Source organism: Amphiprion ocellaris, chromosome 2, assembly GCF_022539595.1.
Source record: "Amphiprion ocellaris isolate individual 3 ecotype Okinawa chromosome 2, ASM2253959v1, whole genome shotgun sequence".
Taxonomy (NCBI): Eukaryota; Metazoa; Chordata; class Actinopteri; family Pomacentridae; genus Amphiprion; species Amphiprion ocellaris.
This window is the reverse complement of record NC_072767.1, coordinates 20,846,506-20,870,574: the sequence shown is the minus strand read 5'-3', so window position 1 is coordinate 20,870,574 and position 24,069 is coordinate 20,846,506. Positions and strand designations below refer to the sequence as shown.

The window sequence follows — 24,069 nt, the reverse complement described above, 5'->3', positions numbered from 1 at the left end:
TTTAATTTTTCCTAACTAGCAGTGACACACTGAAGACCCAGCTTTATTGTGAATGGCATTATATGAACAACACAACCTTATTTTCGCTGTCTACATGGAACAAGCACAAAATGCAGAAACATCACTCTTTGACATGAGAAACACTTTAAGCACCACCTGGAGGCCAAGAGGGCACTTGATTCCCGTATCTACCTCGCTGATCTATGAAAGTCTTGTGTCAATAAACGGACAGAATGGTTGAAAATACATCTTCCCGTTGTGTCTTTGTGCCGATAATCCATGTTAAAAGCTGCTATGTTGGCTCTGCAGCAGGGTCATTTGCCACACAGTCCTCGGTGGATGCTACTATATTTGGAGCCTGGAGATGAGAACCATGAGTGATAGTTGTTTATAGAGATGTAGGGGGTGAACAATGATGAGTGCAGAAGAAGAAATAGATGGCAGTGAATATCAAAAACACACTGATTTTAACTGAACAAAATAAAGCAACAAAATAAACATTTGTTCTGTTTTTATTTAAGATTCATATGCTATGTGTGGAAGTACCCTGTAACAATTAGTATATTGACTAATCATTTATCAAGCAAAGATACAACAAAGTCTCTGCATGGTTTTAACTACTTAAATACGAGTATTTTATGAATTTAATTCTAGATGTAAAAATTATATATGAATTAATACAAGAATCTGCAGAATAATTATTAATGAAAAGATCTGCCAATTGATTCTGTAATCTATTTATTAAATACCCTATGCTTAACTCCTCTATAAGATGCATGTGAATACTTGAAACACTAGATATTGAGTGGAAACAGAGTGGGTGCACAGATGGATGCATCACCACCATCCTCACATTCTTTTGTTCATCTCTGCACCAACTGCCAGCTCACTGCTATATGGTTTCTGGCCCTGACCCATTTTCCTTAGAGGTGGGTGACGTCACTAAATGAAACACCCCCCCCCCCCGCCAAAAGGATGCATCCGTGCATCAAAACAAACATGTACCATCCGATTCCTAATCTGTGTGTGTGTGTGTGTGTGCGTGTATGTATGTGCAGTGTTTCTGCACTGTGGGTACATTGTTGCTGCAAGTGTTATACTTGATAGCTCACAGTGCAGCCACCTGGACAGTACAGTCAAGTTCTAATTTTAGCATCCACAGCCTATAATGCAAACTGACACCATCTCTTTGTCTTTTCTCTGCCAGACTGACACAGACTTTCTAATTGAAACACATACACTGGTATGGAAACACAAAGAGGCTATGGCGATTTATTTCTTGTCTTGTTTTCTTCTATTATGCCCCCATAGTTTTCTGTTTGTGTTCAAACATGAGACAAGGGGACATTATTGCTTCTCTTCTCTTTGTCTATTCTGTCATATTCTGCTTCCATCTGTGGGTTAGAGGCTAGAGGGTCAGAGAAGTGGTCAATTCAGTCCTGAGACTAGCTAGGAAAATGCACATGATGACAATAATTTTTTGTGCACTCCGTTCATGGGAATGTTTCTCTCTGAAATTACTTCTTAGTGTGTTGCATATAGCTATTAAATAGGAGCTTATGGTTTTCATTAGCACATCCTGAGTTGAGAATTATAGATCCAGTCTCTTCTGTTTGTACCACAGTGTTGAGACTCCTTGTCGGATTTTAAGCTCCAAGCAAGTTTACAAAAGCAGTACATGGATTAAAATGGAGGCTACATTCATATTGCAACATGTCACTGTTTCTGCCTCGACGTCATTGCAGCGTTGCATGGTCATATCTGCCAGTCTCAAGCAGCATATCTTTCCTCACCTGTCTGTTTGTCCTCCTGCCTCTCAGGGCCACGAGGATGGATGAGTCATCCTAACAAAAGACCCTTTTAAACCTCCTGTTTGCAACATTCCTGTCTATCTCTCTGTTTGTCTACTGTATGTCAGTCTGTCTGCCTTCCTGTCTCACTGTTTCACACTGTTTCTTACTGGCTGTCTGTCTGCCTTTTTTTCAGTGTGCTTGTTTGTATGCCTGCTAGCCTTCATCCTCTTCTACTAATTACCTATCTCCTTGTGCTAACCTGTCTGCCTGCCTGGCTGTCAGTGGATCCACATGCTTCTCCTCGTGCTTAGTCAACAGCTTGACTCAATACCCACAACAACCCAGCACACTGTCTTCACACTGTAATTCTCTCATGCCATTCTCCCCACTGAGCAGGCTCTAACATGCATACCACACTGGCTCATAAACATAAACATGTTGTTTTCATTTACCTTTCAAGAGAAATATCCATAATGTAGGTACGAAAACGAATCGCAGCTTAAGGAATTTATGCCAATGTCTAGATTGGTAAATTGGTATTCAAATGCCATGAGCATAATTTTTTTCCACAAACATTCAACACTGCTTTTACATTTCAATGGTGTATTATCGTCCTTCCTACTTATTATGCACAGCAGCACAGGTCGCCCATTCAGAGTTTGGAGTGGCCTGGCCTGTTCTGCTCTGCCGTGGCTGGCAGCATAAGCTGTGTATGTATGTGTGTGTGTGTGTGTGTGTGTGTGTGTGTTGCTGGTTGATTGGCTGATAGAGCATTTTTGTCTCTTCCCCCCTTGGAGCAGCTTGTTTAACAGCCGCTGCTTTGCCTGTCCAGAAGCAGAGCTATCCTGTGAGTGTATTTTGTCCATGGTTGCATGCAGTAGCTTATATGCGCATCCATGTGTGGTTTAGATTTGTGTGTATGTGTGTGTTTCTAGAGCACGATGTACCTTCCAGTTTAGTTTTCTTTTAGACTCTGACTTATGTAGCTAGGGCTAATGAACCAGGTCCCCCTGGCAAAAGGAGACATGTGTAAGCCCACAGGAAATCACACAACTGGTGCAGTGCACAGACTCAGCCACAACCCATAGTTTGAAACAAATTCTTTCTGGTTTTACTGACTGCACTAAGGGAAGGTTAACTGAGATATGAGAAAGGTTTACTTGAATTAAATCCCTCTGCAGCCCAGGTAATTTCTGCGTATTTCTGTAGTAGAACTAATGCAATGTAGAATAAAGTGATTTTGATAGAAAATACTCTAATTTTAAACTAGAATTTGGTGAAGTTTTCCAACAGAATTGTATAAGAGATGTGTAGCTCAAGGACCGTCTGAAAGTTAAAATTTTCTTTCTTTTTTTTTTTTTTTTTTTTACAGTTTCCAGCTTAAAAACTGTATTTTTAAAAAAAAAAATAATAATAATCTGCCTTGAAACCCATCTTCATGGTGAAAGCTTGTCTTGAGCTCTTGTGCACATGCACTAATTTTAACAGCACAAAAGTATAATTGCAGTGATTTTTAAGCGGTTTGTTTCCTTATTGAGGGTTGTGTCAGTGACAACCACTTTCTGTAGGTTTAAGGGTGGGGCTCACAGAGCTGTAATAATAATACACTGGCTGCTGCTCAGGGTGGTGTTCCTTCTTTTGTGAGTTTGTTTTCACATCTTGGAACCCTTTCTAAAGTTAGCTTCTTATGTCTCCAAGGTTACCGTGAAGCTTACGTTCTTCACTTCAGTCACCAGATAAGCATTATTTGGAAATAATTACCCAGAAAGCCATTACTGCCTTCTATACACGTGCTAGAAAAAAAAGTGTCTGCATTTCCCAGAGCAAAAAGAAAATGCATGACAAACACTGGTCAGTGTGCTGTTGCTCTTCAAATGTCATGAAGTTTTTTAGGTTTGGCAGTGTCCTGTCCTGTTTGGCCTCATGTCCTTTGGCTTTCCCTAGAATTACATTACTGTGTCTTGAGAGGAGACCACTAATTACGTTAGCACTTGTGCTAGCATCCCTCTGAACGGAAGTCATCAAGTCATTAAACAGTGTTTACCGCACACACTGTTATTTCCCCTCTGTTAATTATACTCTGCCATACACATTCACGCTGTTTTCTTTCACATTAATGTCATCCAGTCAGATGTAGGTCCTGACTGTACACATAGGATAGTCCTATTTTATTTTAAAATCACACTGATCAGTTCAGTTGTTTTTCTACTGGGTCTCTGTATGTTGTTCTCCAATGCAAGCCTCGGTCACCATGATTATTTTCTGTCAGTAGTCGTTTCTGTTCTTTTAATTGTAAACAATGAATAATATTCACAAAAAACAAGCCAATGAAATAATAGAACAATAAATACAGTTCATACAGACAAGAAAAACTAGAAGTACAGACCATAAAATACGAATAAAGTGAAATAATCACGTAGATTTTAATCTCACATAGTATAGTGTGCAGCTGCCGTGTGCACACTGACACATCCAGTGACACACACACACACACACACACACACACACACACACACACACAATGCTCTTTCATTAGTACAGCTGTAAATCTGTCAGCTCTTGCTTGTGGCCAATGTTGGATTTGCAAGAAAAGGAAACAGACCCAAAATAAGAAAAAAAATAGATACTAAAGGAGGGGTTAAAAAAAGATACATCTAGTTTAGCCTGAACCTAGATGCTAAGGGGAACAATAGCTTCTGATGAATTGGTGCATTTTGAAAAGAGACAAGGCCCAGAATCTCTTAAAATGAGTAAGAGTTGGTATCTCTTATTGTGCTCAAAGTTAAAAAAAAAAAAAGCTACAGTGCATAGCTTGTGGATTTATACACAACCAGAGTTTGACATATTGAATCAAAGCAGCTGTAGGGACAAATGACACTCAAAATATGTAGTTTCGTGTAGGAATTTCAGGTTCAGCCCAGATGACAAAATGACACTGCGGCTGAGGAGAACTCACTGACAACAGAAACATTCTAAGTTACAGCCTCAACAGTCAAAGAATCTTGAATAGAAATCTGTAGAAGAATTCTGTAACCCCAAAGATGGTGGTTGTGTCATACATGTCCCACCCCTTCCTCCAAAAGCCTCTTGTCTCCTTTGTTATAGTCAAACTAGGAAACATCCAGTCCATTGTAGTGTTACATTGACTCAAACATGATGTTGGTAAACTGTGCTAATGCACAATCTGTGGGGAAAACACTTTTTGAACCTATTTCGGGTCAGTCACCAAACTTGTCAAGCAGTTTCTATCAGATTTGATTGGTGATTCTGTACATGCAGTTTTTATATCCTGATGACTTCTGAAATTGCAGTTATGGCTCTCTGTCCATTCATGTAGATAGGGACATGGTCTTGTTAACAAGATGGCTGCCGAGTGTTGAGACTTGCCTGTAAATAATTTGCAGTCAGTCTGTGCTTTTAAAGCCCAGCTGTTGAAAGAACAATCAGGGCTAACTCTCTATGTTACACTACAGGCTGAGGGGACACACTGTGTCCTCTTGCTGACGCCTCCAACAGATGGTTAACTAAGATCAGAAAGGGAGAAGTTGTCAAACCAGAGGCTGAAATGAGAAATCTTGAGGCTGGCTTTGCAAACATGAAGTCTTCATTGTTTTTGGATCTTAGTTCTGGGGAGGAGATTTCAGTGGGCATGTGCACAATGATGCAGAATTTCTTAGTGTCTGTAAAATACAACAAGATGAGCAAAAAGATAGCAAACAACACATACATGCTGATAGATACCCACAAAAACAGCATGATAGTTTAAGCACTTGAAAGTATTGTGCTTTAAAGTGGTGCATAGTTTATGTTCATTTGTCACTTTGCTCAAGTCCACCGTTTGTACGTTTCTATTTTTATTCATGTTTCCAGTTTGTTAGACATCCTGTACTGCTACATTATGATACAGTAGGAGGAATGAGTTACAGAGACAATGGAAAATGGCTATTTTTTGATATATTTTATCAGACAATGCCCATACAAACAGATTTTTTTTAAAAATGGTTTTACAAAGAGAAATATGTATTTGGGTCTGTACCTTTTATCATGTGTCTGAAGATTTATTCACATTGTAAGAGTACCAAAACCGTGGTAGCTCTTATAGAAACCTGACTGTTTACTACCATCTGATTAGCTAGTGATTATGAATATTCATCGTACTCTTGACATGTGTGCATAACACTGCAGGGACATGTGAGTCTGTCTATGTGTACATAACAACAAACCTTTTTTGAGAGTATGAACATGCCTTCTGTCTGTGTGTAGTGTATGTGTGCACTTCTCTACCACAGTGGAATATTTATTTGAGGTTAAACAATGACTGTTAATAGGATGCAAGGCCAAATATGTTGGCAGGATCAATGAGGGGGTATTTCTGGGTGAGATTCTTATTGTCCAGGAGGCTATCTTGCATTGATTTCCCATCTTGGCTGTAGCCATCCAGATGCAAAACTTGTGTAATGAAGAAATGTGTAAAAACTGAATTGATAAACACTTCCAAGCAAGTACACCTTGCATGTGGAGCACTTCTAATGTTTAGAGTGTCATGCACCAGACATATATAGCTTAATAGGTGATTCATTTGCCAAATTATAAAGTGTTGTTAAACATGTACATGTCTGTAGATTTTTATTAATTAGCTATAATGATGATGACATTTGTGTTTAATTCATGAGTGGAGTCACTGGTGTTGAATTTGAGTAACAGACACAGATCAAGGACAGGAGCATGATACCTTATCTGTGTGTAAGTTCGCAAGAAGTGGCATCAAGTTTCTGATCTGAGTTTCAGTGTGTAATCTGCATGTCGTATGAGGAAGAGATAACCTGGTCATGAGGTTAGGTGACACAGCCAGACAAAGACAAGGAAGAATGAGTGTGAAGGAGTTATCAGAGAAGAAATGGAAGGAGACAACTGGGCTTTCATTTGGGGTAAGAAAGAGGTGGGAGCTTTTGAGATTAGTTTGTTCAGCTTAATTGTACAGTACGCTGATAAAATTAATCATACTTAGTGCAGTAGAGAGTTGGAATAAAGTATAGATGGACTGTGATTGAACTTCCTTTGGGGAGAGAGAGGACAAGAGTGGATTTTTATTTTTGAACATGGAAGATATTTCACTCAATGTGTGAGTGATTGAGAAAAATTAAGAGAAAATTAAGGTCAATATAAGTTAGAAATTTTGCATCATTAAATTTTTTGAGAGGTTACAGATTCACTTCTTTTATATGCTGCTTTCATCCTGCAGTAATACCCCACTGAACTCACTTACTGTAGATCTCAGTGGAGTTTTTCTAAGTTTGTGTAGTTATTTAAACTAGCACTCAAATGGCTAATTAGGACATTGCTGATCTCACATGCTCTATGTAGCGTTACAGATTGACATTTTGAACTTCATCATCTGTCTGACAGTAAGTTCCTTTGCGCTCAACGGCTGTTTGTGATATCCTTGTTAAATTGTTGCCACATTGATTTTCACAGTGCTAATGAATTTTTCAATCTAAAAAGTTGCCTTGAGAACTGCAAGGCCATCAGTCCATCTGTAATGACCTTGAGCACAGTTTTAGTTCGGAGTGTCAGTGTTTGCCTTCACAGTGATGCTGCCAGCCACTCAATAATACATAAAATCGTTGCCTTTAATCTCCTGGATGATAGGTGCCAGACAGTTCACCTCACCTAGCCTTTAAGCCACCTGCAGATACCCCCTTTTAGTCAAGACTTTGGTGTCTTATCATGCAATAATTCACCCCTTTCCTATTTTTTCTTCTCAGGATTGAAAAAACGTACCAGGAAGGCCTTTGGGATACGGAAGAAAGAGAAGGACAATGACTCTACGTAAGTCCTGGTTTTGCTATCTAATGTCCTGTATGATCCTAGCACAGAGCATAATAGTTGTTCCACTGTTAAAAGTGTTTACAGTGAGGCTGTGCTGTGGAGCAGAGAGCTGAAACCACAGACAAACTGATATCAGACAGCAGGTCATGCATATACATTACAACAGAATGGTGGGATCACAATAATTGAGAACAATTACAGGATTAGTATGAAGTATAGGTTTTGTGAAATACAGTAAATGATATGTTGTCAGTTTAGCGTATAGTCCTATAATGCATAAAATAATCTTCTAAACTGCCTCTATTATTACTCAATGTCATGCTATTATGGATCTCAAAATAATGGGTACCTAAAATACGTAGTGACTGTGACCGTGTTTGATTGTGCAAGCTGATGTTACCACATATTGACAGTGAAGATGGAGATTTTCTGAAATTATGCAAGATCAAAAGTAGCATTTGTAGACCTGCTGCTTAGTCTTTGGTCAGCCTAATGAGTCTTTTTAAGAATGACACTGCAGTGGCGTTTAGCCAATTTGAAACTCTGTATGAGACACTTAGATGCTATGTAAAAGGTTTATATGCTTGGATGCCAATGGGAGGGTAATTTGTGAGTGAATAAGTGCACAAGTGTGGTTGTATGAAAACATTATCCTTGTATAGCCTTTTTGAATATTTCTTCTCAACTAATTAGCAAAGCTCTTGATTTCCAAATGAAAAGCTCATGCGTTCAGGGACATTCATGTTCTTCTCTATTCTTTCACAGGGGGTCCCCAGACAGAGATGGAGGTGTAAGTAACACAAAATATTTAAGATATATATGCCGTTCTATTCATTTGTAAATTAATCTTTAATTTAAATATTACTGGAGAAAGTTGAGTCTGTTATGTGAGGTGCATTATTTATTTTCTCTGTTCTTTTCACTTGCCAGGAACCCCAGGAGGTTGAATCGGTACTGAACTCAGCTCTTCAGAATAGACTAACCTCTAGAGTAGTGTAGTGCGTAGAGTTTAGACTGGTTATAGAAACCACAGTATATTCTTCAACTCATCAATTAGTCGCCAGTGTTGCTGTTTGAACTGTCTTTTCATTAGCAGGCTCTATAAGCATGCAGGAGGCTATCCTGTAAGGCTTAATGTGAACAGACCTAAGCTGTGCAACATTATACAGCTCCACTAGAGCGTTTGCAGCTCAGTCATCATCATTATCAGGAGATCCTTAGTAACCAAACAGAGTTTGATTTATTATATTTCGCAAAAATGGATGTTAATTTGATGACGTCAGGAACTGCCCATGACAAAGAGCAAAACCAAAAACAAATTATGCATCTAAAAGTTAAACAAAGTTTTGGCTCAGTCTAACATGACATGAGATCTAGCATAAACAGGATCAAGCTTTAGAGGGAGAATTAACTGCAATAAAAATTGTGCTGTACTGTAGCAGCTTAGAAGTACTGCAAGCATGCATAATATACTGTGCCTACTGTGTCTGGAGGGATTTTAATCAAACAGTCTCTGTCTTCTCAGTCTCAGAAGAAGACGAACGGGGCCCCTAATGGCTTCTATGGAGATATTGACTGGGACAGATACGTAAGTTAAAATTTGAGTATAGTATTATTCATTTCCACTGCTTTTGATTGTTGTTACTTGATCTGCACCAACTCACCTTCAAAACTGCTGCTTTCTTTTGACTGCCATGAAGTTAACCACTGTTATTGATTTATGTTTTTGTAAAGTCAATGTGGTATTGACAAATTTCTGGATTGTATGTTAAATTAAGTGATTGTTGATGCTGAGTCAAATGAGGGGGTTGAACTGTTAGAATATGCAACATTTTATTGCTCACATTTTAGATGAGGATTTTGACTTTGTCCGTATGCTTTTGGTTATGTTAGTTAGCAGAGAACCTTGCATTTTTTAGCCTGGAAGGCTCAGTACAGGCACTGAAGTCCTCTTTGAACAAAATACTGTTTTTCTGTTAGCTTTATATTGTCGTACAGCCAATAGCACAGCAATGTGGTACTGATAACATCATCCAAATACTTTCAGAACTTTATGCTGAGTCACTGTGTGTTTCAGAATTCTCCTGAAGTGGATGATGAAGGCTACAGCATCAGACCTGATGAGGAGTCAGAAGAGGGAGATATCCTCAGCAAAGCCGGATGTTTTAGTATTTTTTTTTTGTCTCATTTTTCTCTGTCAAGTTACTCACTAAAAATGTATGGCTCCTGTTTGTGCAGAATTTGCTAAAATAGTGCATACTGATTAGGGGTGTAACAGTACATATATTCTCATACTCTTTGATAGGTTAGCATCTCGGACTATTCGGTGCACAACATTTATTTCAGTTATTTCCCTAGTTCGATCGTCTTTATAAACCAAACAACTACTGTTAGGGGCCTGTGTATGTCCACATACTTATGTTCCCAGAATGAAAAATAAGACCGCCAGCTCCACCTAGATCATTTTGGCAGTGCACCACTTGTCTGCCAGCTGTAGCATGATAGCAAGGTTAGCTTTGAGATCTGGGCAGACACTGTGCCAGTTTTATCAAATATGTACCATGTGTTAGCTCACACTACACATTGAGCTTGAGTTTTAATCTGTCTTCCTGTGTGGCCAGAGTCTTTAACTTGTCTACTCACTTTGGACAGGTCAAATACCAGCCACAGTGAATGTAGACACTAAGCACCTGGCTGCTGACAGTTCCAGTAAAGTTGTGTCCTCAGTGTTAACAAAAAGAGAGACTGGATTTTTTGTTTATTTATTTTGCCTTTTTTTGAACGTTGAAATTGTACTTTTGGTTTTAATTGTTAATTTCGATTGATTATCAAAATATTTCACTTGAAAATGAATTTTATTGTTTGATTTTTATATATATATATATATATATATATATATATTTGAGAGTAAACAGCTTGGTCTTATTGACAATATGCAGCATTTGACAATCAGAATTGTGACAATATGAATTATGGCCAGTGTCGCTTTTAAATATATTCATTGTCTTAAAATAAGTTAATAAATAGTTTTTTTTTCTTCTCTGCTGTTCCAAAAATGCACCCAACCATGAGTCCAAAGCAGTGCTTCAAATTATCCCTTTGATTTTGTGTTTTGTGATCAATATGGATCAGTAAATGTTATTGATGGAAAATTACTTTATGACTTTTTTATGAATTATATGTAAAAAAAAAAAAAAATCTTTTGCATATAATCAGTTCTTACATTGCCTTGCAGAGAAACCCTCACAAGAAGATTCCACTTGACACACAGTGATGATAAAGTGATGATAAAGTGATGTAAAAACATCCAACTAACAAAGATCTAAATAAAGTTAATAAGGCGCAAGATATAACAGTGTCACACGAGAAAGAGTCAGTGACACCGCAGGCATGACCAGGAAATTTTTGAAAAAAGCTCAATTATCTTTTTGTGAAGTGTGAAAATGTCACTGTAATCAGTACATTGACTCCAAGCTGTCAGTTTTTATTGTGTTCTTCTTTTTGTCCTCCATTCAATCAGTCATGAGGCAGAGAGGTTATTTTTGTTTCTAAAAAATCTAATAGGTTAACCTACAAGCAAGAGCCATTTTAATTAGGAAGAAGAAGAGAGTATTTTTAAAGGCAGTCACCAAGTTTCACAAGCTTTGTGATTCATGAGTTGAGCAGCTCTGTGACAATTCCATCAATGTCTTTAAAACATTACAAAATTGCAGATACACCTGAGAATACATTTTTGAAGAAAGGCCTATTGCTTTCCTTGACATTATGCTACTAGCTACCACCAAAAAGGCCCACTTCTTCTCCTCTGATGAGTCTGAAGAAGAGGAGGACCACAGGAAGAAATTCAAGATCAAGATCAAGCCGCTGCCAGCTGATCGGGTTGTGCCGGTGCCCTCAGTTGATGAGCTCAAAGCCTCCATAGGCAGCATAGCTCTGTCCCCATCTCCTATGGTGAGTAGCGCTGATGGCGTTGCCCTCTCGCTGCTGGCTTTCATTAACAGACATCTGTATTGTCAGTGTTTAGACGGTTTTAATGTATATTTGTATTCACTCCTCCTCTTCTTCACCCTCCTTTAGCTGCAACTTAACATGTAGACCTAGATATTTATATATGGAGAGTTGTAGCTGTGCATGTGTTGTTCACATGCTGATTATTTGTACTGCATCTTGAGTGTGCTAGCGTGTGCTGAGCTACTCTGTTTCTCTAAAATGTATATTATTACACCAATGTTTTAACTATTAATAGGTTTCTGCTTGATAACAAAATTGGTCTATTTAATGAGCCAGAATGCAACAGTGGATAACATCTCTGGTTTGAAACCTAGACTGAATCTCAATCCATGTGCCTCTGGGGTCATCGGATTTATATGTTAGCTTGAATTTCATATAGGTAATTTGCAATGCTTGTGATAGTTGGTCAGTGCTGTCATTGATCTCAGTGTCCTCCTGTTTAGTTGGGAGTCATTTAACACAAGACAGATGTCCCACTACAACAGAAACTGCGAAACTGTGTACTGCTGCCAAATAGAAGTGTGTGAAGCTCTGTGATGCAGCCCCGTTGATGAGTCCAAATTCAAGCACACATCCCCTTTAGACGGCCTGTAATTAGCAGCACGACTCCCAAGCAGGCTTCAGGCACCCCTGCCTTTCTAGCTGCAGCCTGTAATTCCTGTGTTGTGTTGTGCAGTGAGGGTGGTTAGCTTGGGTGTCCACCTTAAATAATTCAGGTAGGAAAGTGGGCACAATGAACCTGTGTGTCAGTCTGCTGTACAGTGAGACTGCCTGTGGTCATTTGAGCTTCTGGCCTCAATAATTCAGTCCAGCTTCAGTGTGTTCACCCACTGACTCTGTTGGCATGATCAGGTGCAAAGGGGTTTTCATGCTGCTAATGGTTGTGTGCATGTGTCGAAAGAGTGTTATACAGTAGATATATAAGGAGACAGTTGTTGTTTTTGCCATTGTGTTTCTTTTCCTCACAAACATGACACTCGAACAATTAGTCAAGAGAAAAATAATTAGCAATTTTAGTGACAGGTCCTCTGCTAAATAATTTATTAAGTAAAGCAGGAACATTTGCTGGTTCCAGCGTTTAAAGTTTGAGAATTTTGTTACTTTTCTTGGTTTTCATTGTGAACTTTTAAGATATGGCTTTGATCACTATTTCTTGGCATTTATTGTGCAATAATATTGTCAACTGCTAATTAATAGGGATGTCACAACACCAGAGACAGGTTGTCAACATCGATACTCCTGAAAATCTACAATTTACAATATCAATTTTGATACAATAGTCAAAAAATACTGTGTGTTTCAGCATCAATTTATCTCTGAGGGGAAAAAAAGCTTTAGATGGGGCTCCGAAGGAATTAAAAATATTAATTATTTAAAACAATATGGTACAAAAAAATTTTAAAATAATCAACTTTTTGTGGTGGAGTTGGAATCGCTACTGCAGTCTCCAGCTGCATGATATTTGCAAAAGAATACAAATCATACATGGACTAGGTGTAATAAATATAAGAAAATATATGAACACTACAAAACAGTGGATTGTAATCTTCAAGTATTTCAAATGTGGCATTCATATGAAACTCACTTGTTAAGTTTTTGTCGTATTTTCTGAGTCTCTGAAAAGCTTCAAATATTGTTGGCTCTGTGTGTGTTGGTCTACTTGGTACCTGACCATTACAAAAACCTCAGTCTCTGTTGCACACTGTGTGCTTGCACACACACATACCACTATATGTTGATAGGATGAACGGTAATGTTAGTAGCCTGCTAACGTTATCAGCAGCACCCAGCACACATTATAATCTATTGCTGCATTAGCCTAAACAGCCTAAATTACTCTATGTTGTATGTGGAGTATTGCTACCAGAGATGAAGCTATTGCAGTTCACAAGCAGGAATGGTAACATTTCAGGAAATTGTACAACAAGTTAATAATATGACAGCAATATATTAATATAAAATATAGAATAGTATTTATTATTGTTCATGATACCCGCTGAAACTCTCTCACCTTGTGTTCTGTTTACATATCCAGATGTCTGTCCTTCAACTGTTTATAAAATTTGTGGTGTTTCCTCTGTCTGTTCCAATGTGACATCATTTAATTATTGGTTTTGGTTGGAATAAATGATCCATGATCAGCTGACCTGTTGCTCCACCTTCACTTGCCAGAAATCCTAGTTTCCATTAAGCAACTTCTGACTGCTGCTGTATTTTTGATACCGTTGGTCTTGAGACATCCCCATTAATTAAAATGAAAATAAATGTTAGGTGTATTCCTAATAGTGTGACAGGTTTGGTTTGGAGGCTGTTGTGCATTGTGTGGTGTCACTGTTGTAGCCAAAGTGAACTGTCTCCTTGAAATTCATATAATATTGTCAAGTCACTTGAATGCTAACCGAGATCATGACACTGAATTTCCTGTGCTCAGGTTGTGATTATAAAACTGTCAGCTTCACCTCTACCAGTTTAGATTAGCATCACGTTTGCCTGGTCAGAGCTTTTCCCTCGCACATAAATTAGGTGAGTCACAGAGTGGCTCCTGGGCCCTGGTAACCTTGGCAATGGACTGACAATAAAATGGCCTGATGAAAAGAGGAAGATGGGCCAAATGTTAACAGGCCTCCAAAAGCAAACACTGCCTGTTTCTTTCTAGTTTTTGTTTTTCCTTAAACTTATCAAGTGGAATTTTTTTCTGCAGTCTAAAATGTTTAGGACTGACTGGAAAAAAAAAAAAATCCAACTTGACAACAGCCTACAACCAGTTCAATATCACTGATATTCCCTGGACTAATCACTGAGCCTCAGTTGTAATGTTTTTGACACAGCTTTTCTGTATGTAAATATGCATTTGCAAAGCCTTGAAATGCTCTTAACCCAGCATGTGACAAGCTTGAAATACATACCAAGTATTATGTGTGCCTAGGTACCTAATGATATCTATTTTGACTGTTTGTGCTTAAGATTCATATTAAAATTTTGCATATTCAACATGAATTACTCATTTGAACACAGGCTTTTGAGAAGGACATGGTGATGCAGGTTATTAGCTTCTTTCACATAAAACCTGAGCCAGGATACGGTGTTCACATTATGTTAGGAGGAGTAGCTGGTAATATGTACATAAAGAATGAAGGATTGACTGAATGTAGGGAGGAATCATAGCACTGCACCACTTTAGTGTGTCTGTACTTATGTTTGCTGTGGATGTAGAACATTGTTCACAAAAGTTTTCTTTGCCAATATTAATATCCACTCCGCTTTAGTCTTCTAACTATTCCACTCCTGTCTTCTTTTTTTTTATTCCTCTCTCATCTCTTGTTCTTTTGCTGAATCAAATCATGCTAACCCCTGTAGAGGAGTCCGGTAAGCCTTTGATTTGTTTGTGTCATTTATATATATTTGCTCCCTCTTTAATCTTTCTAAATGCCTCCTTATTATTTATGAATGCATTTGTTGTGTTTTGTGTTGCTGAAAATTGGTTAACTACATATGAAGCAGTATATTAAGCCAGTGTGTAGTAACTGGAAGTTTTGTTATTGGGCCTACATTTAGAGGGCAGATTACCAGTATTGAGGGATTTCTCTTTTCACATAACTTGTGTTGTTATTCAGGCAGATTATGTACATGTGTGTGACCACTCAGCATTTTTATGCCACATGCAAGCTGATTTGTTAGCCTAAGTACTTAGACTACAAGAGACTGTCTTTTAATGTGTTTCCGCTGACTAAGACATCTTAAATCTGACTTTAATTGGTTTTGGAGCCTTGAGTTTCCAGTTCTCAGTCCAAATAACAAGCTACAAGCAGTAGTGGAGGCGAGGAAAAGGTCAGAGACGGGGATAAAATGAGAGTGAAGATATTGCATCACAAATTATTTCTCTCATGTCTTATTGTTTACCAGCATACAGCTAGAAAGGCTTATTTTAAAATGCATTAAAATATAAAAAATTGAAATCTTATTTTTATGATAAATTCTTCATTTTTGATATTATTTGCCATCATTATAATCAGCCAATGTGCAGTCAGTTGTACACCATTTCCCCTTAGGCAAAGTCTGTCGGTTTACAGCCCAGCTAACACTTTGTTCTGATATGAACTGTCAAAATTACAAAAGGTATCTTTACTCTTCCACCAAAGGCACAGATGCAACATTGAATTTAAAACTGCAACAAAAACACACTGCCTTTTAATTCTCTTATATTTACATAGTTAAAATGTATGAAACAGTTCTATTAAAGATCAGCGTCAGTCCCTGAGAGACTAAAAGGTCATAGTGTGTCAAAAGACTTCCTGATGCTCTTCCTGTTTACATACAGCAAAGCAGCAGCGATTGGTTAGGCCAAACAGTATTAATCTGTGTCCTTCACCACTGTGTCCCATGAAATAAGTCCTCTCCAGCAGAATGCCCCACCCACTGTTGCATCACTTTAATCACTCATGGCTCACTGCACAACTGGAACAAGCACAAGAGTGAGGGATGGAGGGAGAGCGCAATGATGCGAGGTGGACATGACGCAGACAGATGGAGAGATTTCAGAAGAAATTAAAAGAGACCAAGGGGGCAGATGGGAGATTGCAAGGGAAGATAGAAGGAGACTCAAAAGGATTAGGCAGTAAAATTATAGTTTTTACAGAAAAAAATATTACAAAATGGATACACGGAAACCAATTAGGGGCGGGGGGGGAGTGATTGAAGCAGTGCCACAGGATATTTTGAATTATGTCCAGTCAGAGGAGCTTCACAGATGATGTTAGAGAACCGTGCAAATTCTAAATAAATTAATAATAATAAATTTGAAATTCTAATTCATGTGAAGACCTTTAATTGCTGCACATCGGTTTCCATCACTTACATAAACACAAACACACAGATCAATTTGAGTAAGTCATCTTGGGCTGTTTCCTAATACCCTATTGTCTTAGTATACAGGACTGATTGAGCTATTTGTGTTCATACAAAAACCCTTTTATCACATAAGACCACACAAGGTGTTTCTCACAAAATCTAAGATAAGCGAGCCCTCTTGAAAGAGTTGGTATCATCCACAACCCCAAATCTGTCCAGCCAGGCCAAACATTCTTCTTCTCCTGATGCATATGATGTCTGCTTTACTGATTTGTCACTCTCTGACCAGGTGTCTCTTCTCTCTTCCTTTTTGCTGGTCACAGAGACGTAGCCCGGTAAGTGTCCTTTGCTCTTGTCTCCCTGGGGTCAGACTGAATATGTCACATGCCCTCTTGTACCTTCTCACTTTCTTTGGGGTCACTTACATAAGAGAAAATACGTAGTTGGGTGCAGTGGCTGAAAGCGATGGGTCAAAACTCTTGAGTAATATGGTTTGATGTTAAATAAATAAATGTGCGCATATATATATATATATATATATATATATATATATATATATATATATATATATATATATATATATGTGTATATATATATATATGTATATATATGTATATATATATATATATATATATATATATATATTCAGATATATATTCAGATTCTCAAGATCACTCGTGTGCTTGTGTACTTGTTTTTCATCTTGAATGCTTCATGCTTGGTCTCTCTGTTGGGAGAAAATTTGCACTTTTGACAGCTGGACCCTTTGATGTCTTACTTCAGTCACTCCCCATCGTGTCTTCTCATCTGTTTCCTTCTCTTCCCCTCCTCTTCCTCTCTCTCCCTATCTGCCCTCATCCTTGCTTGGCCTCTTGTGCCCTGCTCATGGTGAATTCATACATATGCTCACTTATACTTGGGTGTCTAGGATTACAGCTGGAAAGGCAACAATAATTCTGCTGTTGCCTTTTCATCAACTGAAGTTATGTCTCTTTTTAAGTTTTTCACACTCCAATTTCATCAGTCTCACACTTCATCTAGTACCACGGGTGGCTTTTTAAGACTTCAAAAGCATGTTCTGAAAGCTTTCCAATATTTCTCGCTTTGACGCCACAAACCACTGCTCTGAGCGCAGTTAGATCACTGCAGGTAGCAGCAATTTATCAAGTTGCCATTTTCTGACTAATATGAGGCTAACAATATTATTGATGTTGAATTTTGGAGTGATTTGTTGTTCTTCATTTATATCTGTCAACATATTTTTTCAGTTTACCATCTGAAATGTAATAAGTCTTGGGCATTCAGTGAATTCACAGAATATGACTTTGTCAGTATTAGCCTCCATAACATAGGATATAACTGTGCTGTAGACACAGAAGATAGTGTTGATATTGTTGCCACTAAAATGCACCTATTAAGAGTCAATATGTCTATTCATAACATATATGCATATATCTTTCTTGTGTATATGTATTGGTAATGCCTACTCTTATGGAGCTCATAGTTACACAACAGTAGCTAGTCTCATCATATTAAGTCAACCTAAGGCTGAAGTTCATCCTCTGACCTTCAGTACTGTACAGCCTACATCACTGTTATGTTTAAACCACGCAGCATTTTCACAGTTTCATAGGATTAAATAAAGAAAAACCTGTTTATTTGCAGTTCATTTTGACGTTTTATGTCTTTGGATTTTTACGTGTTACTGTCATTTTTTCCCCTTATTACAGGGTTTGAAAAGGAATACATCCAGTAAGTATAAGTCTTGTTGCACCTTAGGTCAGCCTCACTTTTTGATAATTGTAAACTAGGAGGATGTGATACAAGATTCACATGTGGTAAACAGATTTAATTTGTGATTCCAGATGAAGAGATTGCCAGACCGAGACGTGTTGTCCCTACTGTATCCACTGTGGCCCCCACACCAGCTCCAGCACCACAACCTCCCAGGTAGGTACCTCATTGTCCCTGACAAGGTTGTGGACTAGCACCTGTCATTAAGAGTCAAGGTCCTATATATACCATATTGCATACATCACTACTCATCCCTTCTTCTGTCTTGGCATCATTCTGCATACATTTATATGGTATACTCTGTTTACTTTTTTGAATTATATTGCATCTTACTTGATTGTCTGGGTTTACATGTTTTGACTGTCAAAGCATCTTGTGAATGCTGTTCTTAAGGGTGCTATATTAATAAAGTTGCTATATGAAGGTACATTTTTTTCAGCTTTTCACTTGTCCCACTGCACACTAGAAGACCCATTTATCATTCATTGTTTTTATGAAGGCTGTCTTTTTTGTTGTTGTTTTTGTTGTAAAGTAGTGCAGTAGATTTGTTGCGTAGGGCTTTCATGTGCATATATGCAGTGAAGAAACTAGTAGAAGTGATGACTGTGATGAGGTATCATATGTGTAATCACTTCATGGTGTTCAAATTTTATATGTAGCTTCACTTAATTGAGAAACTGCAAAAAAGTTTGATAATATTATGTTTGTAGCTTTTATGCAATGTAGAGCGTACAAATGTCACCATCATGCTTCATCAAGCCTCGTTGGGAGTTTGTTGTGCCCATCCAACCATGATACGTTCTGTCGTGGTCAGATGAACCAGGGATTTAAGTCGCACGAATCAGTGGACCAAGAAATTCATACAGCTGCTAGGTAGTTAAAAACCGGTGCGTTCTGTATTGTAATGATTAGAAAGACCATGTCAATGTTTTAACGTCTGGATCTTTGCTGCTTGTCATGCCACCATATCTCTCCCTGCATTTCCTTTCACAACTCTCACTATCATATAAAAGGCATACATACAAAAATAAAGTTTATATGTATTAGGTTTTTCCATTTGTTGTTTTACTGATATTTTCAGCACGTGAGTGGAGTCTGCTGAGGTTACCAAGCTTGGTTTTACTGTGTAACTGTTAACTTTAACATTAACTAAAAAGTTTTCAACAGAGTTAAATCTTCAAAAAGCCTCGGCTTTGTGAAATAAAAGAACTTTCTTTGGGTAAAAGTCTCGATATTACCAAAGGCCATGTTTTTGGAGATATTCACAATAACCATATTACTAAAAGTGTTGACTTTGCTTGAGGGCCACAGTTCACTGCAGTGAATCAACACAGCTGTGTGCTATGAGAACTTAATCACAGGTTCTTGTTGTATGGATGCTTAAAAACAATGTGTATAGTTGTTTTCATAGCTATTGCTCTTAATATTAGTCATGTTATTTGGCTTTTTGTGGTTTGATGGAATGATTTTTTTTTTGTGGTCTTGTGTGGGATTCTGTTCAACAATGTGAATCTGTTGTCAGTCCAGTGCAGTTTGTGTGACAGTCATATTACAGATGCACACAAGTCATGTGTATTTATTTTTCTGTAAGTGTGAACTCCAACGACTTCTTTTATACAGTGTATCTGTTGCATCCGGTGTCACCTCCTTGTTCTCTACTGTCAGAAAACAAATGTCAAAAGCAAAGGCTAACTTGTGTTATTTTCATTCCACTCCAAAACACAGAAAAATGCAATTTTGTCCATCCACTCCTCTCTATCTCTTGCATTTGTTGTTTCAAATGTCAGTCTCTGTCACTATTTATGTAGCCACCACAAAAAAGTATTGTACAGTCCTTCCAGTGTCTTAATCAACTTTTAATGCAGTGATTTAATGCAATTTGGTCAGTATCTAAGGTATGATAGAATGTTTTTTATTTTATAAAAAACAGCACTTATCACCTATGTGGTTCATTTAGATCAGATGACACAAGCTGCAGTGAGATGATGCACCTTCTAACAGTCCTGTTTACTAAACTGACTGTTAATAACTCCTCACATATTGTCCTTTGTCTGTCGCAGCAGTCAACAAACGCCAGTCCCCGAAGACACCACAGCCTTATTTGGGCCTCCTTTGGACACAGCCTTTGGAGAACAGAAAAGTGAAGGTAACCCTCCTTGCTGTGTCTTTGTTACTCTCTGTTTCTGTTTCTTTATGTGGATATCTTTGCCTTTATTGGTTCTTAGAATATGCTTCTGTTGACAGTTGTTCCCAACATGGTTTTGGTGTCAAATTATGTTAGCAGTATGACGAAAAAAGCTTTCTGAACACACATACACACTTATTGTCTGTCTGAGGCTGCCAGCTAAGCCTTACTTAGCTGTCATAGCAGATACCCTCTATCTCTCTTGTCCTCTTTCTTTCTCTCTCCCATCCTGTCACCTATTCCTATAACACCATTATTCTCCCCTCTCGCTCACTGTGCAGTTGTGGATTCTCGCCATCTGTCTTTGCAAGGGTCAAAGTTGAAACTTGCACTCTGAGGTTATGCACATGTGTAATGTGAAGCTTGTACTTTACGCACATTCTGTTGTCACCTTCTCACATCCATCACTGTAGGATTTAGGATTTAGTGATGCAGGCTGGGATGGCGCTCTTAGCTGTTACGCAAGTACCATGTCAGGCATAACTAACATCAGCTCGACACAAATTCCCTTTATATATTAACTCAGACAACTAGAAGAGGTCTGAGCCTGACACTGGTAGCTGGGTATTTTTTACTTTTTTTCGTTACAGTTGAGTAAAGCCTTAAATAAAAAGTGTAGGTCAGTGTGATGAGGTTTATATAATTTTAATCTTAATTGCCAGTGCATGCAACTTGGTTAAACTAATGATACACTGCTGTAAAAAATCCTTCCTTCATAAAAGTAAGAATGTTCAATTTTTGCTGAAGACAGATCTCTAGATAGGTCTACCTTATTTATATCAGGCATGTTATATTTGGTTATAAGCTCTGACTATAATACGGTACAATTTAACAGTACCACAAACTACAGCTTCCAAAATTACCATAGAGTTGAATCATCAAATCAGCTTTGACAAAACCTAACCATTTTAACCTTCGTAAAGATAGGACTTTGTAGCAGGGCTGTTGGGTTACACTGTCTTTATTTTTAGCAAGTTGGCTAGTATGGTTGTCTTCACATTTCTGGATGTTTTTCTTACCACTGCTCTGCCAAAGTCCATGGTTATAGTGGCATTCTTTCTAATGCAAGGAAAATGTATTTTCTGTGTTCTAGGGTTTTCACACATTCTGACTGCAGCCTGTCACTGAGACTTGAAATCTGTTTTCTCTACTTAAACATTCTATTGGCATGCTCGTCTATGCTTTTTCCCCTCATACACCTATTGCCTCTCAAGCCCCAGAGAATCAGAAACTCTTAAGTGTTTTGTCGCTAATGCCCTTCACATGCCCTTTTCTGTCCCCTCCTGAACGTAGTGGGTCTATCTGAGTCTGATGTGTGGGGGACTCCTCTGTCAGAGCCTGAATCCTCTTTGACAAGATCCTTCCCCACAGGAAGTAAGTTTAATAGTTTGCTGCATAACGTGCCAAACTTCCTCGTCTTCCTGGAATGACTGTACCGACCCATCAGCTCACCTCATGATCTCCCTCATCATCCGACTAACAAACAGACCTGCAAACTAACCCGATCAAACAAGTGTGTGGCGATAACACTCTCCTTCTCTTTCTAAACAGACAGCTGTAACTCTTTTCATTTCATCAGCCATTTCCCAAGCTCGTGATTCAGGGTTGGTCGCAGTTTATTTTATAGGAGAGGTTTAATACTGAACTTTCATTCTGCACCAGCCCCTCCTCCCTCGCTGCCTCCTCCTTGCATTTGGCATGGTGGTGACTGAATGTATTGTGCTGCATGGTGGATATTTTGGGTGATCCCCTCTCAAGTTGTAGATATATTTTGCAGGTAATGATTATACCTGTTGTTTTAAGTTCCAAAAGTTAATTTTTTTGTTAAATGATCAGCTGTGTTGTTATAACCTAAACTTAAAATCCTCTATTTTTATTCTTGCCATAGTCAGCATTGTATGCAGCCCACCATAAGTTGCAGTGATGTAAAACAGGCACTAGAGAAATCTCCAGGAATCACCTGTTAGACCTAAAAGGCTCATGCTTAACTTATATCATTGCAGCTCCACCTCCTCTCCCACCCAAGAATGTCCCAACTTCTCCCCCGACAACTGGCCCTCCCTCTGCAGATGATGCTGGTGAGAAGTCTTCTTATCTATTTCTGCTTCCCATTAAATCACCTTTTGAATAAAACTAACTTTTAGATTCGATCCCAGCTGCCTGCTCATGTTCAGCTTTCTGTGTCCAACTTTCTCTGTCAGTCTATTTACCTTTGCCTCTGTGATGTTTTATCTCTTTGTGTAAGCTTTCTGAAAACCTCTGCAAACACAGCCTTTGATTTATTCACTGGTTATCTCTGATTTAGAAGTGTCAACAGAAGCAGACAGCTCAACCAGGAAGCCCTCAATAGCTGACTTAGACAACATTTTTGGACCGGAGCAGTCTGTTCCTCCTGGTGAGGAAGCAGGTGAAACGTGGGTCTGCTTCAGTGAAGAATCTCCTGACCGGCCACCTCTACCAAAGGACCCTGCGCCTCCTCTTCCCACCTCCCCACCTCCGCCAGAGGAACCGGCTCCTCCGTTACCAGCTTCCCCACCCCCACCTGAATCTCCAGCCCCACCCTTACCTACGTCCCCACCTCCTCCAGACGACCCAGCACCACCTCTCCCTACATCCCCTCCCCCAAAAGAAGATCCCGCCCCCCCTGTACCAACTTCCCCACTTCCCACAGAGGAGCCTGCTGCACCTCCTGTCCGTTCAGGCCCCTCCACACCTGAAGACAGAAATCCTCTCGTCACTTCTCCACCCCCTGCACCAAAGGAGCTTGCATCACCTCCCGCTTCCTCCCCTCCTCCCATTGACTCACCTGCCAGTGTCCCACCAGCCCCTGGCCCTAATGCAAGCACCCCCCCAGCAGTCAGTCCTCCTACTGAGGAACCCACAGCTCGTTCTGTCCCTCCACCCCTTGTCCTCTCTGAAGAGGAGCAGCCCAAGAATACAGACACCACCCAACCCAAAGAGGACGGAGGTGAAACTGTCACTTCACCCAAAGATTCTAGCCAGGGGAGTCGGACTACGCCTCCCCCACCTCCTCCTCCAACATACCGTGCAGTGGTTTCATCACCAGGTCCCACATCAGGAGCTGGTGGCTCAAATAGCGGTGAGTAGTTCATGACTTTAACTGGAGTAGCATTCATAGAGGACAAGTTTCTTACATCCCATTTAGAAAATAAACAAAAAAAACTAATCACTTCTGCATAGTCAAAATTGTTTTCAGTGAATGATTGTCAGGCTCTTACCCTAAATCTTTTTGTACAAATGAGATATTGAAAAACACAGAGACAATTTCCTGGTCATTGATCAGAGTTGAGAAGTGATCATACTGCCAGCAGAGCATCCTCTTCAAATTTTCTTACAACCGATTTCACCACCTTTGTTGGTAAACTTGTGCAAACTGAACAGTGATTCTGCATTTTATTGAAAAGTGGTCATGTTTTGGCCCAGATGGATGTACAGTAACCTTCTGCTACAGAATGTGTTATGTTGGTTTGTAATTGATTATTATTTGCTTGACTTTTACAGGAGTTCTTCAGTTCAGTTCTTTATATTAAATTGGAATGTGTGCACTAAAAAATGAAAATATCTGTAAAAGGTATCAGCTTGGCCCTT

The 24,069-nt window shown here is 38.9% G+C and overlaps 1 protein-coding gene across 16 annotated transcripts in view; it reads left to right on the top strand.

Moving 5' to 3' along the window:
* Window positions 1–24,069, top strand: part of sgip1a (SH3GL interacting endocytic adaptor 1a) — a 71,708-nt gene that overhangs the window by 31,579 nt on the left and 16,060 nt on the right. For 5 of the 16 annotated variants that reach the window (XM_055018871.1, XM_055018903.1, XM_055018901.1 and 2 more), the window contains exons 3-15: window positions 7,559–7,622; window positions 8,388–8,412; window positions 8,553–8,573; window positions 9,148–9,210; window positions 9,700–9,763; window positions 11,395–11,573; window positions 16,805–16,816; window positions 18,212–18,233; window positions 18,347–18,431; window positions 20,336–20,421; window positions 21,754–21,834; window positions 22,464–22,538; window positions 22,766–23,560. In XM_055018871.1, the coding sequence (XP_054874846.1) occupies window positions 7,559–7,622; window positions 8,388–8,412; window positions 8,553–8,573; window positions 9,148–9,210; window positions 9,700–9,763; window positions 11,395–11,573; window positions 16,805–16,816; window positions 18,212–18,233; window positions 18,347–18,431; window positions 20,336–20,421; window positions 21,754–21,834; window positions 22,464–22,538; window positions 22,766–23,560 (1,572 nt within the window). Of the gene's footprint in view, window positions 1–6,675; window positions 6,722–7,558; window positions 7,623–8,387; window positions 8,413–8,552; window positions 8,574–9,147; window positions 9,211–9,699; window positions 9,764–11,394; window positions 11,574–16,804; window positions 16,817–18,211; window positions 18,234–18,346; window positions 18,432–20,335; window positions 20,422–21,753; window positions 21,835–22,463; window positions 22,539–22,765; window positions 23,561–24,069 lie in introns of those variants that run through there. The other 11 variants (XM_055018882.1, XM_055018942.1, XM_055018931.1 and 8 more) reach the window with 8 other exon arrangements.